Source organism: Triticum aestivum, chromosome 5A (genome assembly GCF_018294505.1).
Source record: "Triticum aestivum cultivar Chinese Spring chromosome 5A, IWGSC CS RefSeq v2.1, whole genome shotgun sequence".
Lineage (NCBI taxonomy): Eukaryota > Viridiplantae > Streptophyta > Magnoliopsida > Poales > Poaceae > Triticum > Triticum aestivum.
This window is the reverse complement of record NC_057806.1, coordinates 349,097,459-349,117,628: the sequence shown is the minus strand read 5'-3', so window position 1 is coordinate 349,117,628 and position 20,170 is coordinate 349,097,459. Positions and strand designations below refer to the sequence as shown.

At 54.7% G+C, this 20,170-nt stretch overlaps 2 protein-coding genes across 4 annotated transcripts; one reads left to right on the top strand and one right to left on the bottom strand.

The window, feature by feature from the left end:
• Nucleotides 1-995: 995 nt before the first annotated feature.
• On the top strand, nt 996-4,936 carry LOC123103312 (protein IQ-DOMAIN 12). Of its 2 annotated transcripts, none has more exons than XM_044524846.1 (6): nt 996-1,270; nt 1,766-1,875; nt 1,968-2,285; nt 2,358-2,588; nt 3,517-3,648; nt 3,757-4,936. In XM_044524846.1, exons 2-6 carry the CDS (start codon nt 1,792-1,794, stop codon nt 4,420-4,422), a joined length of 1,431 nt encoding a protein of 476 aa, XP_044380781.1. In that variant the 5' UTR covers nt 996-1,270; nt 1,766-1,791; the 3' UTR covers nt 4,423-4,936. The 2 variants fall into 2 exon arrangements, with proteins under 2 accessions (XP_044380781.1, XP_044380780.1); XM_044524845.1 differs by lacking the exon at nt 996-1,270 and adding an exon at nt 1,326-1,448.
• LOC123103313 (probable diphthine methyl ester synthase) lies at nt 4,600-12,298 on the bottom strand. Of its 2 annotated transcripts, XM_044524847.1 has the most exons (7): nt 12,062-12,298; nt 11,824-11,948; nt 11,038-11,267; nt 10,444-10,483; nt 10,172-10,263; nt 4,923-5,121; nt 4,600-4,809 (listed from the first exon to the last, which is right to left on the bottom strand). In XM_044524847.1, exons 1-6 carry the CDS (start codon nt 12,209-12,211, stop codon nt 4,937-4,939), a joined length of 822 nt encoding a protein of 273 aa, XP_044380782.1. In that variant the 5' UTR covers nt 12,212-12,298; the 3' UTR covers nt 4,600-4,809; nt 4,923-4,936. The 2 variants fall into 2 exon arrangements, with proteins under 2 accessions (XP_044380782.1, XP_044380783.1); XM_044524848.1 differs by having other exon boundaries at nt 4,600-5,121.
• Nucleotides 12,299-20,170: the final 7,872 nt, after the last annotated feature.

Genomic DNA, 20,170 nt, shown 5'->3' with positions numbered 1-20,170 from the left:
GCCGGTTCTTCATAGACGCATGGCAATTTCTTCAGAGACGCATGGCATTAAAAGAAGAAAATTTTGCAGCAAAAATGGGCAGAAATTTCCATCTCCTACCACCTAAAAATGCCATTAGAAAACATTCGCTTGCCATCCCCCTCGTAGAGAACGTTCGCTAGTTAGTATTTCCAATCGAAAATAGTTTATGGGTACTACTGTTACAGGCTCGAATAACATGGTGACCCTACTGTTACAGGCTCGTGTAACATCCAAATGCTCTACTTTGTGGGTACGTCATTATCCCTTTCGAGTGCCTACCGAGGAACGACTTGAGTGCCAAATTCGGGGCCCCTAAGCTATATGTCTGTACTTACCGATGGTAACCCTTTTTATTACAGAATGCAATAATTTGTTACTACCTTAAATATATTTGTGTATAGAATTTTATCTTCATTCGTTTTGTAGTGTTGTGAACATATGTCCTTTCGTCCTAATTAAGTATTCTCTTTCGGTTCCAGAATGAATAAAATCAGCATACCCTATGTTTCTTGATCAGATCTCCAAACCAGCGGTCGGTGACCACAAAGTGTTATATGATCAGATCTTCTCCCAGACACAGTGCCCACAAAACAGACCTTGATCCATGCCTTTACAGCCGTGCAATTGTAAAGGGAGCTTTCCGTTTTCTCCTGCGTCCTTTCATCCCATTGTTTATTTGTCAAGTTGCACCCACCGGATTGTTTGTACTACCACAAACCGATGCAAAACACATTATTAACCAAAAAAACGGAGACACACGAACAACCTGTAATTGGCGACGTGCGTTTAATAAGAGAAGACGTTACCGTCGACCACAAAGACGCATGTGACGAATTTGTCTGCGTCTGTACTGTGTTAACAAAATGGAGACATGGGAAGGGAAAGAGTGACGGCTCTGGGTTGTGCAAAATAGCACTGATTTTTCTTTGTTTCTTGCAGAATATGATATATATACCTGACATCAGTTTTCACACCTTGCCACCAATTCTCAAAGGGCAGGTTGCAAATGGGCCATCCTGTTCCTATATAAACAGTGGACTCGGAGAGAGACTGTGTGTCCTCAGTTCGTTCTCACACATGTGGGGTTCACGACTAATTGCTGGCTCCCCACTGGAATTTGGTTCCCACATGTGGCGAGCACGACTCTGATCTGCCTGCATGAGGCCACCCCTCCCTCTCTGCCATCAGCTCCACAAGAAGCTGCTAAGAGACTGAGGCGCTCTTGGATCACTGCACACTCCCCTACAAGGTACGTACTTGGAATTCACTTCCCTTTTCTTCTCCATCTACATCTCTCTCTGCTCGCCCCCTTTGTTCCTTCCTCCGTATATTGGTTGCATTTCTCTCCCAGTGCTCCGGATGCTCTGTTCGGTTCAGAATTCAGATGCAATGCGAGCAGGTCCCCATCATTGTATTGTTCGCGTGTGGTGCGACCTCGCTTCTGATTTGTTGCATCGAAATCCTGTTTCCGAAAATGATTCACAGTTCTCCACGGTTTGATTTGGTTTCTTATCTTGGAAAAGACAAGACATGAGAAAGCCCAAATCCCATGCTCTACATTTCTTCTCGTGCTCTTTCTTGATTTGCGCATGGACAGTGACTCGCGTTTCCAGCAAAGAGCCATCCTGCTAGGCCTTTTCCCAACATCTCCGTAGATCGTACGACTGAGACATATGATCCACCGCCAATCCTCGTGGCTTCTATACATTTCGGCTGAACGGTGGTTTGTTTCCCCTTGTTCCAGACATCCCAGAGCAGATAGACAGAAGAATGGAGAGGAAGAAGAAGGGGTGGTTCGAGCGCATCAAGAGGCTCTTCATCTCCGAGCCCAAGCAGAAACCCAAGCCAGACAAGGTATCGTCCCAATCTTGTTTCTTGTAATCTCCGGAAAATTCATGTAAAATTACGGGTGATTCCATGGTGCAAGATTTTCTCCTTTTTTGCAGAAGGTGAAGAGCAAGAGATGGCTGGTAGGGAAGCTCAAGACCCAGCACTCGTTTGCCCTGCCAGCTCCGGAGCCGGAGCCGGCGACGGGTCAGATTCAGATCAGGCACGCGGAGGAGGAGCAGAGCAAGCACGCGGTGGCGGTCGCGCTCGCCTCCGCAGCGGCCGCAGAGGCGGCCGTCGCGGCCGCCCACGCGGCCGCGGAGGTGGTCCGCCTCACAGGACCCCCCTCGCCGGCGCCGGCGCGTGAGGACCCCGCGTCTTCCGGCCACGAGCTGTTCGCCGCCGTCGCGATTCAGTCAGCCTACCGCGGATACCTCGTAAGCATTCTCGTTGGGCAAGAAAATTAAAGCTGGCCGTGTCCTGTAGTAACGCTGTCGCTGTGGGCGCAGGCGCGGAGGGCACTGCGCGCGCTCAAGGGCCTGGTGAGGTTGCAGGCGGTGATCCGCGGGCAGGCGGTGCGGCGGCAGACGGCGACGACGCTGCGGGGCCTCGAGTCGCTGGTGAAGATCCAGGCCCGGCAGCGCGCCAGGGCCGACGTCGAGCACGAGCAGGAGCATTCCCACGACGGCATGGACGCCCTGCTGAGGAGAGGCCGGGAGCTGTACGCCGCCGCGCTGCAAGTAAGTTCCACAGCTCATTTTTTTCTCGAGAAAATAAATAAATGTTTCACTCACTGGTCACTCTGCGGCGCCTGGTCGATCGATCGCCTGCCGGCCGGTGTGAATGAACGTGCGAATGATTTGCGACGCACATGCATGCGGCTGCGGCTGGATCTGCATGTGATGCGGGTTAAAGTTGGCAGCGGTCACGTCGTCGATGTGTCTCCTTGCTTGCTGGCTGCTGCAGCTTTGCTTTGACATCCTCCTCCTCCTCCTCCTGATGTGGATGTGGACCACTAGTGACTAGTTCTAGTACGTACACGCATGCATGCATACGCATGTGAAGGATGTTGGTGTTCATGTGCCTGTCGAGTCGAATGTGCGCTGCCTCTGCCTGCCCACATTATTCACTTGCGTTTCGGCACGTGGTGTGTCCGCGGTTTGTTGGTAGCCTGTAGCGTAGAGCCCAAATGTGCCGACTTGCTTGCAGTACGCCATTGCATCGCGTATCATTCTACGGATCTAACGCTCTGCATTATCATCACGCAAATATAATATAGTACAAAGCACTATTCCCTCTGTAAATAAGCATAAGACGTTTTAGATCATTAAAACATTTGTTTACAGAGGTAATACTACTGTAGTACGTAGCCGGTAAAAATCGGCCCACCAGGACAGGAGGCTCAAGCAGTCGTACAGATCCGAGAATAGTACTAGTGCAAGTAGTACTACAGTGAAAGGAAAAGCGAGATCGCATATTTCGACCGCCGTGAAAAATACTGCTGCGTCCTCATGCCGTGTCGTGTGCCGTCCGGGGGAAATGATTGATCTCGTCCCGTCCCGTCGCTGAAGCAAAGCCGTGTCCTGGAACGAATATGTGCAGTACTGCTACAGTTGGAGTATATTTCGTTATTCCTCCTCTCCTCATGCCGTGTGGTGTGCCGTGCAGGAGCAGCAGCAGAGCAGCCGGGGGTGGGACGGCAGCACCCTCTCCAAGGAAGAGATGGGCGCCGTGATGAGGAGCAGGGAGGAAGCCGCCATCAAGCGCGTGCGCGCGCTGCAGTACGCCTCCATCCAAAACGTAATACTCCTACTCCAGTAATCTCTCAAGTGTCAACATTCCGTTCCGGGATGGACGCACGAACTGTGGCTGACAAACAAAACAAACTCTGGCGTGCATGCATGGCAGGAGAAGATCGGCATCAGGAGGCAGCCCATGTCCAGGGACGAGATGGAGACGCTCAACCAGCGCTGGAGCTGGCTGGAGGAGTGGGTCGGTTCGCAGCCCTTCGACAAGGACGTGGCCGTCGACGTGGTCACCCACCCCCACCCGCCGCCGCCTCGCTCCAGGGACTCCCTTGCCTGCCTCGAGGACGACGACGACCGCGATGACGACGGCTACGGCAGGCGGCTCGGCTACTCGTCCAGGCGGTCCTTCGGCCGCGCCAGGCGCACGCCAGGGAGGGGGAGCATCGACGATGGGCTGCAGGCCTGCTCGCCGGCAGTGGCTTTCCCGGGGTACATGGCGTCCACGGCGTCCGCCAAGGCCAAGTTCCGGTCCATGAGCACGCCCAAGGAGCGCTTCGCCGTGCCATCCGACGCATACTCGGAGCAGTGCTTCGCCGACCGCCTCATGTCACCCATCCCGTCCATGTCGCCGATGCCGTCCATCGCCAGCGACATGGGCTTTGCTCGCTCCAGCAGGCCGCCGGTTGCGCAGCGTTCGCCGCGCGTCAAGGGGGGACCGATGACGCCGTCGAGGATCCGCTCCAGGAGGTCCCCGAGCCGCCACAGCTTCGGCTCTGAAGCCGCGCTGCACCAGATCCAGATGGAGCACTACACCCCTATTCGCTAGACACAAACGAACTTCTTTGTAATGTGACCAGTGCTGCCTTGTTTGGCGGCCTTGCTCTCTCTCTGGGTCTGACCATGGAAACCTTCTCAAACTGACCGTGCTGTGCTAATGCAATATGGATCTGCGAACTTTCAAAATGATGGGCGTGTGCACATACAACATGGAAGAACAAGAGAATTCAGTGATGACCTTGCAATAGCAGCTAGTATTCTGATCAACGTTTGTGAATAAGTAACAATATCTCTCGAGGTCTATTCGGTATATGAGTAGCCGCTGATCCAGCAGCAAACTCCTGGTGGACACTTCGAGTGCAAGCAAACATCAACGCTTCAAGAGAGCTTCTTTTCTCCATATGGGGACCGTGCATCTAGACTACAAGTTCCTCATCTAATAATGTAGACATAAATAGACAATGAGTGAACATTGGTGACAGCAAAAGGTGTAAAGATCCCTTTTAATAACCATAGATTTTCTTCAGTGAGGGAAGGAGTGAAACTCACACGAAAGCTCATCACTACTTGATCATGTAGAATTCTAGCATCTCTTGTTCCACAGGGTGAGTCTCTCCCACTATAATGAGACAGTGAAGGGGTGGTCCAAAATCAACATCTAGTAGTTTCTTCATGGGGCCAGCCACAATCTTCTGATCATCGCTTCCAAGGCGAGCTACACCCATACATAGCGAATCTGGACCATATGCTGGAAATAGATAGATCATCTTTTAATGTTCATTTTGCAGTAAGACTCAGTTTAATATATATAGTAAACAGAACATCTAAAGCACTCTTAAGAATATCATTGTTGCAGAATTTAGAGCAACTCTAGCAGATCCCGCAAAAGCTCGCCGGCCCTTAAAATTCCATCCGTTTTGCAGGATCTCCGTTTTTTTGGGCCTGAACAGATCCACTAAACGAAGCCCGGCCCCATAAAAAATTTACAGGCGGCCCACAAATCCACCCCTCTGGAGCTATATGTACGGGGTTGGCCGGGTTTTAGGGTTAGCAAACCCTATCCCCTCCGCCGCAATCCGCCCGTGCCACCGCTAGACCTCCCCAACCCCGGCGACAAATTCCGCCGCTTCTCTCCTTTTTTTCCTTCTCCTCGATGGCCGGTGGCGCTGGAGGGTGTGGCAGCCATGGCGGGTCGCCTCCGCAAGCTCCCACGGCACGACGCAGAGGCCAGCAGCTCCAGCCGGCCCGCCGTTGAGCCATGGCGCTCGAAGCAAGCGCACAACCACGGCCGGCTCTCCCGGAGCGGCGGGCATAGCCCTTGGGCCGGCTTCCACGAGCTCCACTGTTATGAACGGTGTCTCATATAGCCGGCGGAGACCCAATGGCGCGTCTAGTTAGGGGCTTAGCCCAACTTATCTTTATTTTTATTAGCACTTCGAGGATTATATGAACACTTGTAAGGCCACCTTTTGGAATTAAGCAATAAGTCATAACTATTGCCCGGCTCACTTTAGGAGCCGAAACCCTAAAACCCTAGCCGCCCCCTGCCTCCTCCTCTCGCCGCCGCCCGCGCCCAGCCCCTCGCCATCCTCCCTTCCATCCCCACAACCTAAGGGCTAGACCTGGTAGGATCCCAGCTCCTATCAATCTGGTATCAGCTGTCTCGGGATCGATCATGTCTGCACCTCTTCCCACCACCACGCTTCCACCGCAGCCGACCACCACCTCGCCGCCGGCCACCTCCGCGGCTAGGGCGCCGTCCTTGTCGGGGCCGATGTCTTCCGCCGCTCGCCCCCCTCCCCCTGTCGTCTACACCCCGAAGGAGATGACGGCTGTCCTCCGAGACCTCACCCAGGCGGTCGCGGGCATCCGCACTTTTCTCGCCAGCCACTACGGGCCGCAGCCGCCGAGGCCCTTCGCCACCGCGCCACCGCCGCACCCCTCGGCGACGCCCTTCGCTCCCGCCGCGCAACAGCCGCCACCCGCGGCGCACATCGGCGCCTCCACCATACAGCCGCAGCAACAGCCCCATGTCGCGCCCACCGTGGCGCTGTCGCACCAGCAGTTGTAGCCGCCGCCGGCCGCGACCCAGGGTGCCCCAACGACGGCTCCGGGGGTGCCCGTCCACCAGGTCCAGTTTCCCCCATCGCCATCACCGCTATCGGCCTGGCTCGCCGGGTCCCTCGAGCCGGTCTACACGACAGCCTCCGGACAGCCACACGTGTCGTCCCCGCCGGTGCCGTCCTCGGCCATCCAGTTCGGCAGGGCCTCGGGCTCCGCCGACCCCTACGGCGGCGTCGACGGGCCCCTGTTCCAAGGTGGGCCGCTGTCGTCCTCGCTGCTTCGCACCGATGAGGTGTACCCCTCCACCGTCCATGGCCAGACACCGCCGCGCTTCTCCAAGCTCGAGTTCGCCACCTACGACGGCACAGTGGACCCCCTGAACTGGCTCAATCAGTGCGACCAGTTTTTCAAGGGGCAACGCACGCTCGCGTCCGACCGCACCTGGATCGCCTCCTACCACCTTCAAGGCGCCGCACAGACATGGTATTACGCCCTCAAGCAGGATGAGGGCGGCATGCCTCCGTGGGAGCGTTTGCACGAGCTTTGCCTCTTACACTTCGGGCCACCGGTACGCGGGAGCCGGCTGGCGGAGCTTGGGCGCCTACCCTTCACCTCTTCGGTGCAGGACTTCGCCGACCGCTTCCAGGCCCTGGCGTGCCACGCGCCCAGCATCACGGCTCGCCAGCAGGCCGAGCTCTTTGTTGGCGGTCTGCCGGATCATATCCGCGTGGACGTGGAGATGCAGGGCTCACAGGACCTCCAGACGGCCATGTACTATGCCCGCACCTTCGAGCGGCGCGCGGTGGCCATGCAGCAGGCGTCACCGTCCCGGGGCGCCCGACAGACCGCCCGGCCGCCACCGACACCACCAGCGGCGGGACGTCCGGCCCAGGCCCCCGCGACGCATCATTTCCGCCGGCTCACCCCGACCGAGCAGCTCAAGCGCCGCCGTCAGGGGTTGTGCTACAATTGCGACGCCTTCTCGTGGGATACTGAGGCAACCGAGGCGTTCACGTCCCTCAAGCAGGCGCTCACGACGGGGCCGGTCCTCCAGATGTCGGACTTCGACAAGCTCTTCATGGTGGACTGTGACGCCTAGGGCGTGGGGTTTGGCGCCGTCCTACATCAGGGTGACGGGCCACTCGCGTTCTTCAGCAGGTCCTTCGCAGCACGCCACCACAAGCTCGCGGCCTACGAGCGGGAGCTCATTGGCTTGGTGCAGGTGGTGCGCCACTGGAGGCCATATTTGTGGGGGCGGCCATTCCGTATTCGCACGATCACTACAGCCTCAAGTTCTTGTTGGACCAGCGCCTCTCCACCGTGCCGCAACATCAGTGGATCAGCAAGTTGTTTGGCTTCGACTTCACCGTCGAGTACCGTCCGGGCCGCCTCAACACTGTGGCCGACGCACTGTCTCGCCGCGACGCCGACCACGACACCGACACGGACGGGCCCGCGGGCGCAGCCCTCTGCATCCGCTCTAGGCCCTCCTTCGCCCTCATCGCCAGGGCATTGCGAGCGCTCTAAATGCGCGGCTCCTTCGGCAGCGCCTCAACGCCGGCGACCTGGAGGAGCCGTGGCGCTTGGCAGATGGCCTGGTCCTGCACGGGCGTCGGCTCTTCGTACCGGATCACGGCGACCTCCGTCACCAGGCCCTGGTGCTAGCCCACTCGGTCGGTCACGAGGGCGTGCAGAAGACCCTCCACCGTCTCCGGGCAGATTTCTACATCCCCAGCAACTAGGCGCTGGTGCGAGACTAGGTGCGGTCTTGCATGACATGCCAGCGCAACAAGACGGAGACACTGCGGCTGGTGGGCCTACTATAGACCTTGAGGTGCCATCTCAGGTCTGGGCCGACATCTCCATGGACTTCATCGAGGGCCTTCCCAAGGTGGGAAGCAAGTCCGTCATCCTCACGGTGGTCGACCACTTCTCCAAGTATGCACACTTCATCGCGCTCGGCCACCCCTGCACCGCCGCCTCCGTGACGCGTGCCTTCTTCGACGGCATCGTCCGCCTCCACGGGTTCCCCTCTTCGATCGTCAGCGACCGTGACCCGGTGTTCACTCGTCATGTCTGCCGGGATCTCTTCCGGATGGCGGCGTGAAACTACGCCTCAATACGGCATTCCACCCCCAGACGGATGGCCAATCCGAGGTGGTCAACAAGGTGATTGCTATGTATTTGCGCTGTGTTACAGGTGATCGTCCCCGAGCTTGGGTGGACTGGCTCTCGTGGGCGGAGTACTACTACAACACCTCCTACCACTCCGCCCTGCGCGCCACACCTTTTGAGGTCGTCTATGGTCGCCCTCCACCACTCATCCTACCGGTTGACCCCGGGACGGCCCGCACGGAGGCGGCTGGCGACCTTCTCTGCATCAGGGACAAGATCCTTACCGAGGTGCGCCAGCGTCTACTCCAGGCCCAGCAGCTGTCCAAGAAGTACTATGACGGCCACCACCGCGAGGCGGAGTTTGCGGTGGGCGACTGGGTGTGGTTGTGGCTCCTTCACCGCTCTACACAGTCGCTGGATCCGCGCGCTAAGCGCAAGCTGGGCCCTCGCTACGCGGGCCCATTTTCGATGGTGGAACGCATCAGCAAGGTCGCCTACCGCCTTCAACTTTCGGCCGGCGCGTGCATCCATGATGTCTTCCATGTGGGCTTGCTCAAGCCTTTCCGCAGTGAGCCACCCTGGCTGCGCCAGCGCTTCCTCCAACCTCCGATGGGCGTCTTCTTCCGGACCCAGCGAAAGTGTTGAAGGCCCAATAGCGCCGCGGCGTGTGGCATTTGTTGATCCAATGGCAAGGCCTTCCGGAGGAGGACGCCACTTGGGAGCGGCTCCAGGAGTTCCGCCAGCATTTTCCAGACTTCCAGCTCGAGGATGAGCTGTTTGTGCAGGCGGGAAGAGATGTTATGACCGGCGTCTCATATAGCCGGCGGAGGCCCAATGGCGGGTCTAGTTAGGGGCTTAGCCCAACTTATCTTTATTTTTATTAGCACTTCGAGGATTATATAAACACTTGTAAGGCCACCTTTTGGAATTAAGTCATAACTATTGCCCGGCTCCCTTCAGGAGCCGGAACCCTAAAACCCTAGCCGCCACCCTGCCTCCTCCTCTCGTCGCGCGGCCACGGCGCCGACTGGCCGCCCGCGCCCAGTCCCTCGCCATCCTCCCTTCCATCCCTACAACCTAAGGGCTAGAACTGGTAGGATCCCAGCTCCTATCATCCACGACCAACTCTTTCCGCATTTTCAAAGTTGCCAAGAGGACGATGCGTAGCTCGTCGCAGCGGAGAAGGCTTTGGCGGCCAGAGAAGAAGGTGCCGCCGACCGTCTCACCGTTGCCAAGGAGGAGGCCGACCTCGCCAACGCGCTCCACAAGTCTGTCGTGAAGCTCTACCTCGGCGTCGACGAGTGACCGTCGACTTTATGTTTAATTTGTAGCGCGAAGATGTTTAATTTGCTATGTATGCACTATGGTTGTGTTGAACTATTTTCTAGCTGAAGATGTTTTAAAATTTGCAGTACGAGATTTACAGGATCTGTTCCGCCGGGGCCTTCACGTTCCTGCAAAATCGTTTTCGACTTTTCGTGGGAACCCTAAAATGATTTTTGCAGTACCGGATTTTTGTGGATCTGCTAGAGATGCTCTTATCAGGTTGTGACATTGATCAGAATGTTCCAAATAAAGCTAACTCGTAGGAAAATAAGTTAACAAACACTAGAAAATACCAGATCCCCCATGCAGTTCCTCCACCTCCAAAAGCTGACTTATTGCAGTGTTCACGGTCATGAATCTTGCTGGTTCGTACACTTTCTTTCCTCTGAAAGCAAACATCTCAATTATACAAAATGGCAAAAGACTACTTACATCACACAACATTGAGCAAGTCTTTGGGAGGAGAATGCATAGACAAGAGATCTCTAGTGCATATCTAATTCTCGTTAGAAATATTTTGTTATTCACGAGAACATACTACAAAGATAGATAATACGTAAATTACCTGCATAAGGACTCAAGTGTTGGCTCCTTAACACGGATGTCTGCATTGGATAAGAGAACTACTAAGTTATCTGATAACAAGAACCCCTAACCAAGCCCCATTAGCAGTAGCCGATAAAGTGGTAGTAGTAGTATGAGGACTAGTACTGAAAACAAATTTGCCGTACGTTCAAATCATCAGAACTAGTATATCTTAACTTGCAAACAAAGTGATTGGAGGAGCGCCAGTTGCTGTTAAATTACAAGAAACCATGACTAGGAAATGTGTAAATGACTAGTAATGGCGTATATTCATCAGAATTATATCATAACTTGCAGACAAAGTGATAATAATTTCACTATTACAAGAAACAGTGACTAGGAAATACGCAACTGTCTAATAATGTCACACAGTCATCAGAATTATATCCTAATCTTGTCACGGTATATAAATATGTTGAGCATTTGTGCATTTTTCATAAAAAGAACGAAGACCCAATATCATGAAGAGAAATATTAACAGTCAGACATGCCATGTGTCTCAGCCTGTCATGGTTAATCTCAGGAATACCAAGTGCTAAATGTTGTTTGCATGGTTCAAGAAAGCAATACCAACCTAGTAGGCAAAGAGTATGCAAGCCAAGTCGACGACTGTTCTGAATTTTCTCATAGAAACTGTCCGGTCTCCATGTCTCTGTGAAGAAAGGTATAGAGATGGTCTCTCCATAGCGGTAAAGTTGCAACCCACAAACGCCAATAGCATTGATGACAGATGCATTGTGGATAACCTTAACCTCTACCCCCATGTTCTTGGCACGAACAACCAAATCAGTGTGTGTGGTCGCCCTGCAAATTTCATCACAATCATGTGCAGGTTAAACGTTTGACTTATTAAACTAATATAAAAATCTGTGAATACAACAAGAAAATGACACATGGGAGAAAGTCCACACACTTAGCTTACACAATGGCATGTACAAAAAACAGGATCATGCATCCAGGGCAAACATGTGAATGGACAAAGAAAATAAATAGCATGGATACACATATATAAATGTACAGTCTGTTTGATTAAAGGCGCATGCAAATAAGTGCATATATACACAAATGCACAAAAACATGCTTGCGTGTGGGATGAGGGAGTTGCTTGTTTCCCTAAAAGAAGTCTAGAATTGATACCAAATACTTATGCAAAACACAACCAGATCATTATTAGTATAAATAATTGACCACACGAGCATCCACATACGAGCAAATGAGCGCACTGCCAATAGCACACTGAACAGAATCGCACAATATCGAAGTCTCTGAAAAAATAGAAATGAGCACACATATCCTACACGCGCACGACCCAACAGAGCGAGCCAATCCAAATACCGGAAGAAAGCGTAGCAACCATTACCCAAACGGGTCGCCGACGACGAGGAAGGCGACGTCGGCTTCCGCGGCCTCGCTCAGCATCTGGTCCGCGCGCTCCTCTACCATCTCGCGGTCGGCGACCGTGATCTCCTTGCCGTACATCTTCTCCTGCAAACAAACGAGCAGCAAAGGGAGATGAGGGACGACCACTTACCCTGGTTCGGCCGCGCAGACATTTGCGCGAACAGGTGGTGGCCATCCAAGAGAAGAGAGAAACGCACGAGGTTGGCGAGCGAGGCGGGGTCGAGGCCGAGAGAGAGGAGGGAGGTGTAGGCCTCCATGTAGACCTTGGCGCAGCGGCGGACGGCGTCGAGCCCCCGCACCGTGATGTCGCGCTCGTCGCCGAGGCCGAGGCCGACTATGTAGAGCATCGCCGCGGTCGTTCGCTTTCTCCGTGCTCTGTCGTCTCCAGGTGGGGGAAAACTGGCGACTCGCCGTCTACTACTCTCAAAGCCAAACAATTATACCATCTCGAGCTGGGGTGAGCCGGTGCAAAAAATGGATCTGGGCGAGTTGGCCCCAGCCGCCTGCCTCAGAGTTGCCCCAGACGCGTTTAAAAATTTAAAAAAGTATAGCAAATTTCGACACAGTTCGGCGAAGTCCGGCTAAACACGACAAATTTCGGCCAACTTGAACATATATTTGGACAAAGTTCGCCGATTTTCATTACATAGCAAATATATAATAAACTAATTTAAAAGAAACTGGTTGAACACCGAGGAGTCGCCGTCGTCGCCGCCATCCTTGTCGTCGGCCTTCTCCTCCTTGACGTGGGCGCCCCTGCTGGACCCAGCGTCGCCATGGCGGACTGGTGGCGGCGGCGGCGCGTCGTCGATGACGACGACTCCTCCTTCGTCGCGGCCCCGGCGACGCTCCGCGAAGCGCTGCAGGGCGGCGCACTGGCGCTCCATCGCCATCTTGAGGGAGTCCTGGCGTGCCCATTCAAGGGTCGCGTCATCGTCGCGCTCGACCTCGCCGTGCTCCGTCTTCACGGCGGCGAGCCCCGGCTCTGCCTTCACCGGCGCGAGCCCCGGCTCCGTCTTTGGCTTGACGAAGCGCGGAGGAGGAGCCGACGAGGAGGCACACCGGCCGGCCTCGTTGATGACGACGCCGGCGCTGCGAGTGTGCCGGCCGAGCAGCGACTCCGCCGCGGGCTCGGCCTTGACGCCGAGCAGCGCCGGAGTGCCGGAGGAGTGCGAGGAAGAGCGCGAGGAGGAGGAAGAAGAGGAGGAGCCGAACCTCCTTGGCGCCCATGGCCCGTCGTGTCGGTGGTGCGCCTGGGCGGCCACCCTCGCCGGGGGGTACACCAACGGCGGGTCGTTGCCGCCCTCGAGGTGCGTCAACACACCCTCGAGTGTGCGACCGGGGACGCCCCACCACAGGTGGTGCCCCTCGCTGTTCTTCAGGCCGCCGACCACTGTCGCGCCGTTGGTGGACGCCATCCGCTGCTGCTGACGGCGCTCGAAGTACGCCGCCCAAGCCGCATGGTTGTCGGCGCCGTACTGGGGGAGGGAGAGTTGGGCGGCGGTGAGGGAGGCACGCACGACGTCGACCTCCTCGGTGAAGTAGGCGGGTTTGGCCACGGCGTCAGGCAATGGGGGAATGGGCACTCCCCCATTGCTGAGCCTCCAGCCCGTCGGCCCGGCGCGCATGTCCGGCGCCGCCAGGATGTTCGCCTGGAATAGGAGCCAGGACTCCTGTTCGCGGAGCGTGCGGCGGCCGAAGCCGTTGGTCGCCGCCTCGTCTCCGGGGAAACGCTCGGCCATCGGGGAGGGGAGGAGAGAGGGGAGGGGCTGGGCGGCGGCGCTCGGAAGAGGGGAAGGCTTGGCGGCGGCGCTCGGGAGAGGTATAGCTCGGTGGCGAGGGCTGGGCTGGTGTGGCCACAGGCAAGCGAGGCAACCAGCTTATATAGCCGCGCCGCGCCCGTGTGTACGCGTGCGAGGGAGGGGAGGCGGCAGCGCGCCGTCTCATGACGCGCCGCCCGTGAGGAATCAATGGCAGGGCTGACCGGCGGCGGCAGCCTTGCCATTGATTCCCCACGGGAACCGAGGCGTTAGGGGAAGACGAGGCGCGGTGTCGTTGACGCGGCTGGCCCACGGCTTTTTCGCGCCAAAACCACTCGCCCCGGCGCCCCCGGGCGCCCCCCGGCGCGCCGGGTTCGGTCTGGGTCCGCCGGCGCTGATTTTGGCCCGGGCCGGCGAAAATCGGGCTCCTGGGGGCGTGACTGGGCCGTTTTTTCGGCGCCGGCGCGAAAAAATCGCATGGGGAGGCCTTCCTGGGGGCGCGGCTGGAGATGCTCTAATAAGCCCTTCCCAGACGATTTTCAGCGTTGGACCCATAAATCGGCCCAATCGCGTTTTAGCAGGTTGTTTTTCGCCAGTTTAGGTCGAAACTAGCGCCAGCGGACCCAGACCGAACCCGGCGCGCTGGAGGCGTCCGGGGGCACCGGGGCGAGCGTTTTGACGCGAAAGAGCCGCGGGCCGGCCAAGTCAGCGACACGCGCCTCGCCGTCCTCAGAACGCCTCGGTTTCCCGCGGGGAACCAATGGCAAGGCTGCCGCCGGTCAGCCTTGCCATTGATTCCTCACGGGCGATGCCTTCCCTCCTGCCACGCATACACATGGCGTGGGGCTATAAAACCAGCGCCTCCCCCTCGCCTCTGGCCACACCAGCCCATAGCCGCCACCGAGCTCTGCTTCTCTCCCGTGCGCAGCCGCCCGCCGACGTTCCTCCCCTCCCCTCTCTCCCCAACCCCATTCGATGGCCGAGCACTTCCCTGGCGACGCGACGGCGACCAACGGCTTCGACCGCCGCTCGCTCCATGAGTGGGAGGCCTACCTCTTCTTCGAGGTGAACATCCCGGCGCCACAGGACATGCGCGCCGGGCCGACGGGGTGGAGGCTCAGCAACGGGGGCGTCCCCATTCCCCTGGTGCCCGACGTCGGCGCGCTCCCCGCCATCTTCGCTGCCGAGGTCGACCACGTGCGGGCGTCCCTCGCGAAGGAGCAGCGCGCCCTCCCCCAGTACGCCACAGACAACCACGTGTCGTGGGCGGCGTACTTCCAGTGCCGGCAGGCGCAGCGGCTGGTGTCCAGAACGGGACGCCGGTGGTGGGGGCATCAAGAACAGCGACGGCTGCCACGTATGGTGGGGCACCCCCGGCCGCACGCTCCATGAGGTGCTCCAGCACCTCGAGGACGGCACTGACCCGCCGCTGGCATACCCTGCCGCGGCGGCCGCCCCGGTCCCCCGCTGGAGCGTCGGGCAATGGATGCCCAGGAGGTTCGGCTCCTCCTCTCACTCCTCCTCACACTCCTCTTCCCATTCCTCCAACTCGCCGGCGGTGTTCGACGTCAAGGCCGAGCCCGCAGCGGAGAAGCCGCTCGGCCGGCGCACCCGCAACACCGGCATCATCATCAATGAGGACGGCAGGTGTCGGTTCAATATCCGGTGTATCTCGTAGTAGGGGTCCTAAGCTAGGCGTCTTGGAGCGATGGTAACATGGACACAGATTTTACCCAGGTTCGGACCCTCTTGATGAAGGTAAAACCCTATGTCCTCCTTTGATTGTATTCATATAGGTGTAGTATAGAGTGCATGTATCTACCACGAGATTGTTCTAATGAATATGAGATTGTCTATTGACTAGCCTGCCCTCGGTTTATATATGCACCGTAGGCCTAGGGTTTAGAGGAGTCCTTGTCTTGTGCGCCAAGTCTTTGTAGAATCCTCCTTGTATTCGGCATGGGCTGCCCGAAGTGGCCCATTAGTGAATCATTGTGGGGTCCTCGGCCCGATCCAGCTGGTCGGGAGACGATGTGGTGAGTACCCCCTAGTCCAGGACACCGTCAGTAGCCCCCTGAATCGGTCTTCAAGTTGGGGACACTCCTCAATTCTTCCGAACTTTTCTGCATCTTCGGTCGTCGGTCTTGAAAACTGGTTCAACAAATCTTCTCATCTTCGATCTTGAGGATCGCCGAAGTAAATCCGAAGAGTTTACACGTCGGGTATCCGAGGAGCCCCTTTAAATTCTCGGCCTTTATCAATGCCTTGTTATTTTTTACGCCATATCTCGGGTTTGAAGTTGTTCCCGTGTTGTTCCCGTGCGGCGGTGTCCTCTTGCATCCGAGCTCCAATGTCGGACTGCATTCAAGGTATCTTTTGCAGTCGAGCACCAACATCAGACTGTATCCGAGCTCCAATGTCGGACTATATCCGAGCTCCAACGTCGGACTGTATCCGAGCTCCAACGCCGGACTATATCCGAGATGTCATAGATCACCTTGGCTTGAAAAGGTTTGAATGAGTTCATCCGAGCTTAATGCTGGAAATGTCCTCTACGGAGCCAGCCACTTGTATCTGAGCTTTATGCCGGACTGCTTCCGAGGTGATGCACCACCTCAGGCTTGGGCTGATTTTTTGCAGATATATTTTTCTTGATTGGTGCAATTTACTCTTTGCCGAGATATATAACCAGTAGCCCTCAAGGTGTGTGTCGGTCTAAAACCCGAAATGCACCTGAAGAAAAACATGAAACCGTTGATGCCAGTAGCCCGTGAGATCCATGTCGATTCAAGAAATCGGCCTAAGGATCAAATCCTAACTCGACAGCATATGTTGGAATAGAAACGCGGTGTAATATTTTAGAGAAGATAATGATCGGCGGACAGGCCCTTGAGAGAGGATCTCGAGAAGTCACCATAATGTATTAGCTTGATGTCGGATAGGTTCCAAATGGCACCTATTGTTGTCCAAAGACACGTTTGCCCATAGTTCGGTCAAGCCGAACACTGAGCACTTTGAATTTTCTGCATTGAATAGGAAATGCAATAGCCCCCGGGACACTGGTCGGGTGGCAATACTAAATCAGGGGATCGATGTGCCCCTTAATATTAGTAAATGATAATCCCGAAGCCTAGTAGCCCCCGAGCCTTAATGCGGGCACGGGTGGCCGAATTTAGAATCGGTATCTGGAGTAAAATCACAAATTACGTGTGATGATTATATGTATCCAAGTACTCTACATCATTCATGCTCGGATCCGCACTGTACAAAACTTTGTTGACTGACCATCGGCTTCAACCTCCTCGGCCAGTAGCCAGGGAGTGTTTGTCCCACTTTATAAAGCCTTTATGAGGGAAAAGATTTACGACAAGCAAGGCAATCCGGCCATACGGTTTTATAAACAAAGGTATGCGGAGAGAATGTTATATTACTATGTAATGTAAAAAACATCTTCCAAAGAAAATAGTCCCGCTATCAGTTCCTTTCTTTGGGTTGTCATGCCGACCATGATCATGAAACCTCACCTCCGATCAATGCGGGAGAAAAATATTGAGGATTTAGTTCGGGGAAAGTTCCCGAACTATGTGGTCTTTAACGAACCTAAATTTTCACTTCCGTCGTTGCCGACCAATTATATCCTTTAAGATCGCTAGCTTTCGGCTTCATCCAGTCTGAGGTACTAACTCGGATGACCCAGTAGTAACAATCACAGAGGTGCTCCCTTTACCGCCTAGCCAAACAATCGGGAACGTAGGGGTAAGCACAGGAGCCAAAATCTTAAGTCAAATTGATGTATATTTATGGCTTTATAACGATGATTACGGAAGGCAGCCCTCATACATTAAATACAAACGCTGATGATATGTTTATTTTGACTTTGTTGCGACTGTTTATCAGTTGAAAGTGGCCCATCGTCGGCTTCCACCCCCTTGTAGATGCTATGCAGGGTGTTTTCGCAATAACAAAACATCCCTTAGCCGGTGTCTCGGTGTCCGAAGGCGGTTGTGTTAGTGGAAAACAAGGGAATCAGATATGCGGGCTTTATAACTTTCACTTAGTCATAGGAGCTTTAAACTAGGGAAGCTAGCTACGAGCCCCCAGTTAGTGTTCGGCACCGACCGAAGTCTAGCCATTAACATTTCAGCCAATGTTATGAAAGGCCCATCGTTTATCACAGGGTAATCGGTATTGATCTATAGTTTGACACCGTCATCGGATCGCTGACCAGTTTACGCCCATTGTGACAGTCAGTTTTCGGCTTTCTCCACTGAGATGCTTAATCATTCGAGCTGGAAGCACAATCGCAGTGGTTCTCCCTTTGCACACCTAGCGAACAAAGCGGGACATATGAGGCATGCACAGGAGCTGGGCAACCCAACTATTGACCAAAGACACAATTCAAAACCGATGCATATATAGCAATATCCGAGAATGTTTTTGCCGCATCTCTAAAGGTGTCCGGCGTTCCACTGCGAGACTTATGCTGAAAACACACAAATAGTTTAAAAGTGCCATAGGCTTGGAAAACCAAAAAACTTCAGTAAAAATTTTACGCCCGAACTAAATCAAGTCATTTGGTGCCAATCCGAAAATTGGTCTTACTTTTGTGCCTCTGTCGTGCATTAATATGGCACATCCGATCTCAAGACTTCAAGAGGGTCAACCTATGGATGCAACCTCCTATCCCGAAGGCGGAGTACTGCTTGTTAAGCCAGTTTAGTGAACTAAACTCGAACGGCATTAGAGAGAAAACATGCTATCCGGCTATTGACCACACACTCGAGTCAAGAAAGGAGTGGTAGAAAAAGACTTTGCAATGACTTAGAAGAACATTTATTATAAAATGGCTCATATAAATTTAAGAGCCCCGGTTAACATGGGCAAAGAAAAGTGGTTTTTAACTAACCTTGTTTTTGACAAACATATTTTAGCATAAATATAATGTTTGGTCGAACCGAACAAGAATTAAAAAAATGAACATGGAAGCGACTTAGCTGGTTAATGTGCTCGGTGTCGATACGCGGCCCGAGCTTACGGCGGGACGAGGTGCCAGCCCCCATGCCGGTCCTGAGGTGGCGGAGCGAAGAGCTCGGCACTCCGAAGTGGCGACATAGCACGACTAATGTGGCGGGGTGGAACTTCCAATTCGACTGAGGCGACAGAGCAGGCCGACAGTATGACGATAAAGTCCGTGGTGTAGGTTAATGACGTGATGATGAAGCCCCGGTCCAGCCGAGGTGACGTGGTACGTCGGTACGCCGAGGTGACAGCGCTGCCCAACCCGGATCATTTACCTATGCACAGAAAATAGTGCAAGCCGAAGATAATAGTAATAATAATAATAATAATCGTTGCATAATTAATAATTTATGCAGAGCGAGTAATAAAAGAAATATGGTCCGTGTGCCGAACACTCGATGAGGTAGAGCTCTGTCAGCGATGCCGAAGTGACCGAGGCAACCAAACATGTCGGTATGGCAATTCGACCAACAAGGTGATCACGTGAGCCGATTTACGCCAATTATTGGGACGACGGCATCGGCTTGCCGAAGTGACCGCGTGGCATAGTCGAAGTCGATTACCTACACATGTAAAACAGTGCAGTCCAAAAAATAATAATATAAATGTATAAGAAAAACCTCGCATAATTAATTTACGAAAAATATTTTTTTAAAGAGATGTGGCCCGGCTTCGAAGCCAATGTCAGTGCAGGGCGCTGGCGTGACAAAGCTTGTATTCATAGGGCGGTCCGAGTCCCCGATGAGGCGTTTGCCGAACTGCGGACGGGAAGCTAACCAAACCATCACACAACCATCGTTAATGCGGCCATAACAGGCCTGTGTAGAGGTGGTGGAACAAATCAGAGTAATAATTCCTTGGAAAAAGTAAACCTAAGCAAGATAAAATTACTAGGATTAATAGCACCTGGTTTATCTGTTGTAGCAATGTGAAGAAAGGTTACTCCCAAAATTGGGACTCGATCCACACACCCATGAAGCGACGGCATGGCGATGCTGGCAAAGGTTGGCTTGCCGAGGCAAAGCCCGTGGTCCAGCTAACGTGATGAAGCTGGTCGGTTGGTGACACCGAAGTCTCCGGAGTAGGTTTATGAAGAGATGGTGAAGCCCCCGGTGTAGCCGAGGTGATGGAACGGGTCGGTAAGGAGACATTGCAGCTGCCATGTCAGCTGAGGTATTGAAGCAGTTCAGCGTGATGGACATCATCTTGAAGAAGCAACTGTCGGCGTTCTGGGAACGGGGGTCCCTAGACTTGCCTGCCTGCGGCCCATGGCGTGGCTTTGCTAGCAGGCATGTACGGCCCATCTTCATCAACAAGGCATTCAAGACCTTCGCGAGGGGCCAAGCCTCGCGAGGCAGACGACACAAGACCTCCTCAGGAGCGGCCTCACCAGGCTGCCTCATGAGGGGCGGAGAATTCAAGGCCAGGAAATCCTCACAAGGTTCTCGTGACGTGAGCCATGACAATCAAGACCAGGCGGGTGCCAGGCGGGCGCCAGCGCGCGCAGCGTCCTTATTTCATCTTTGG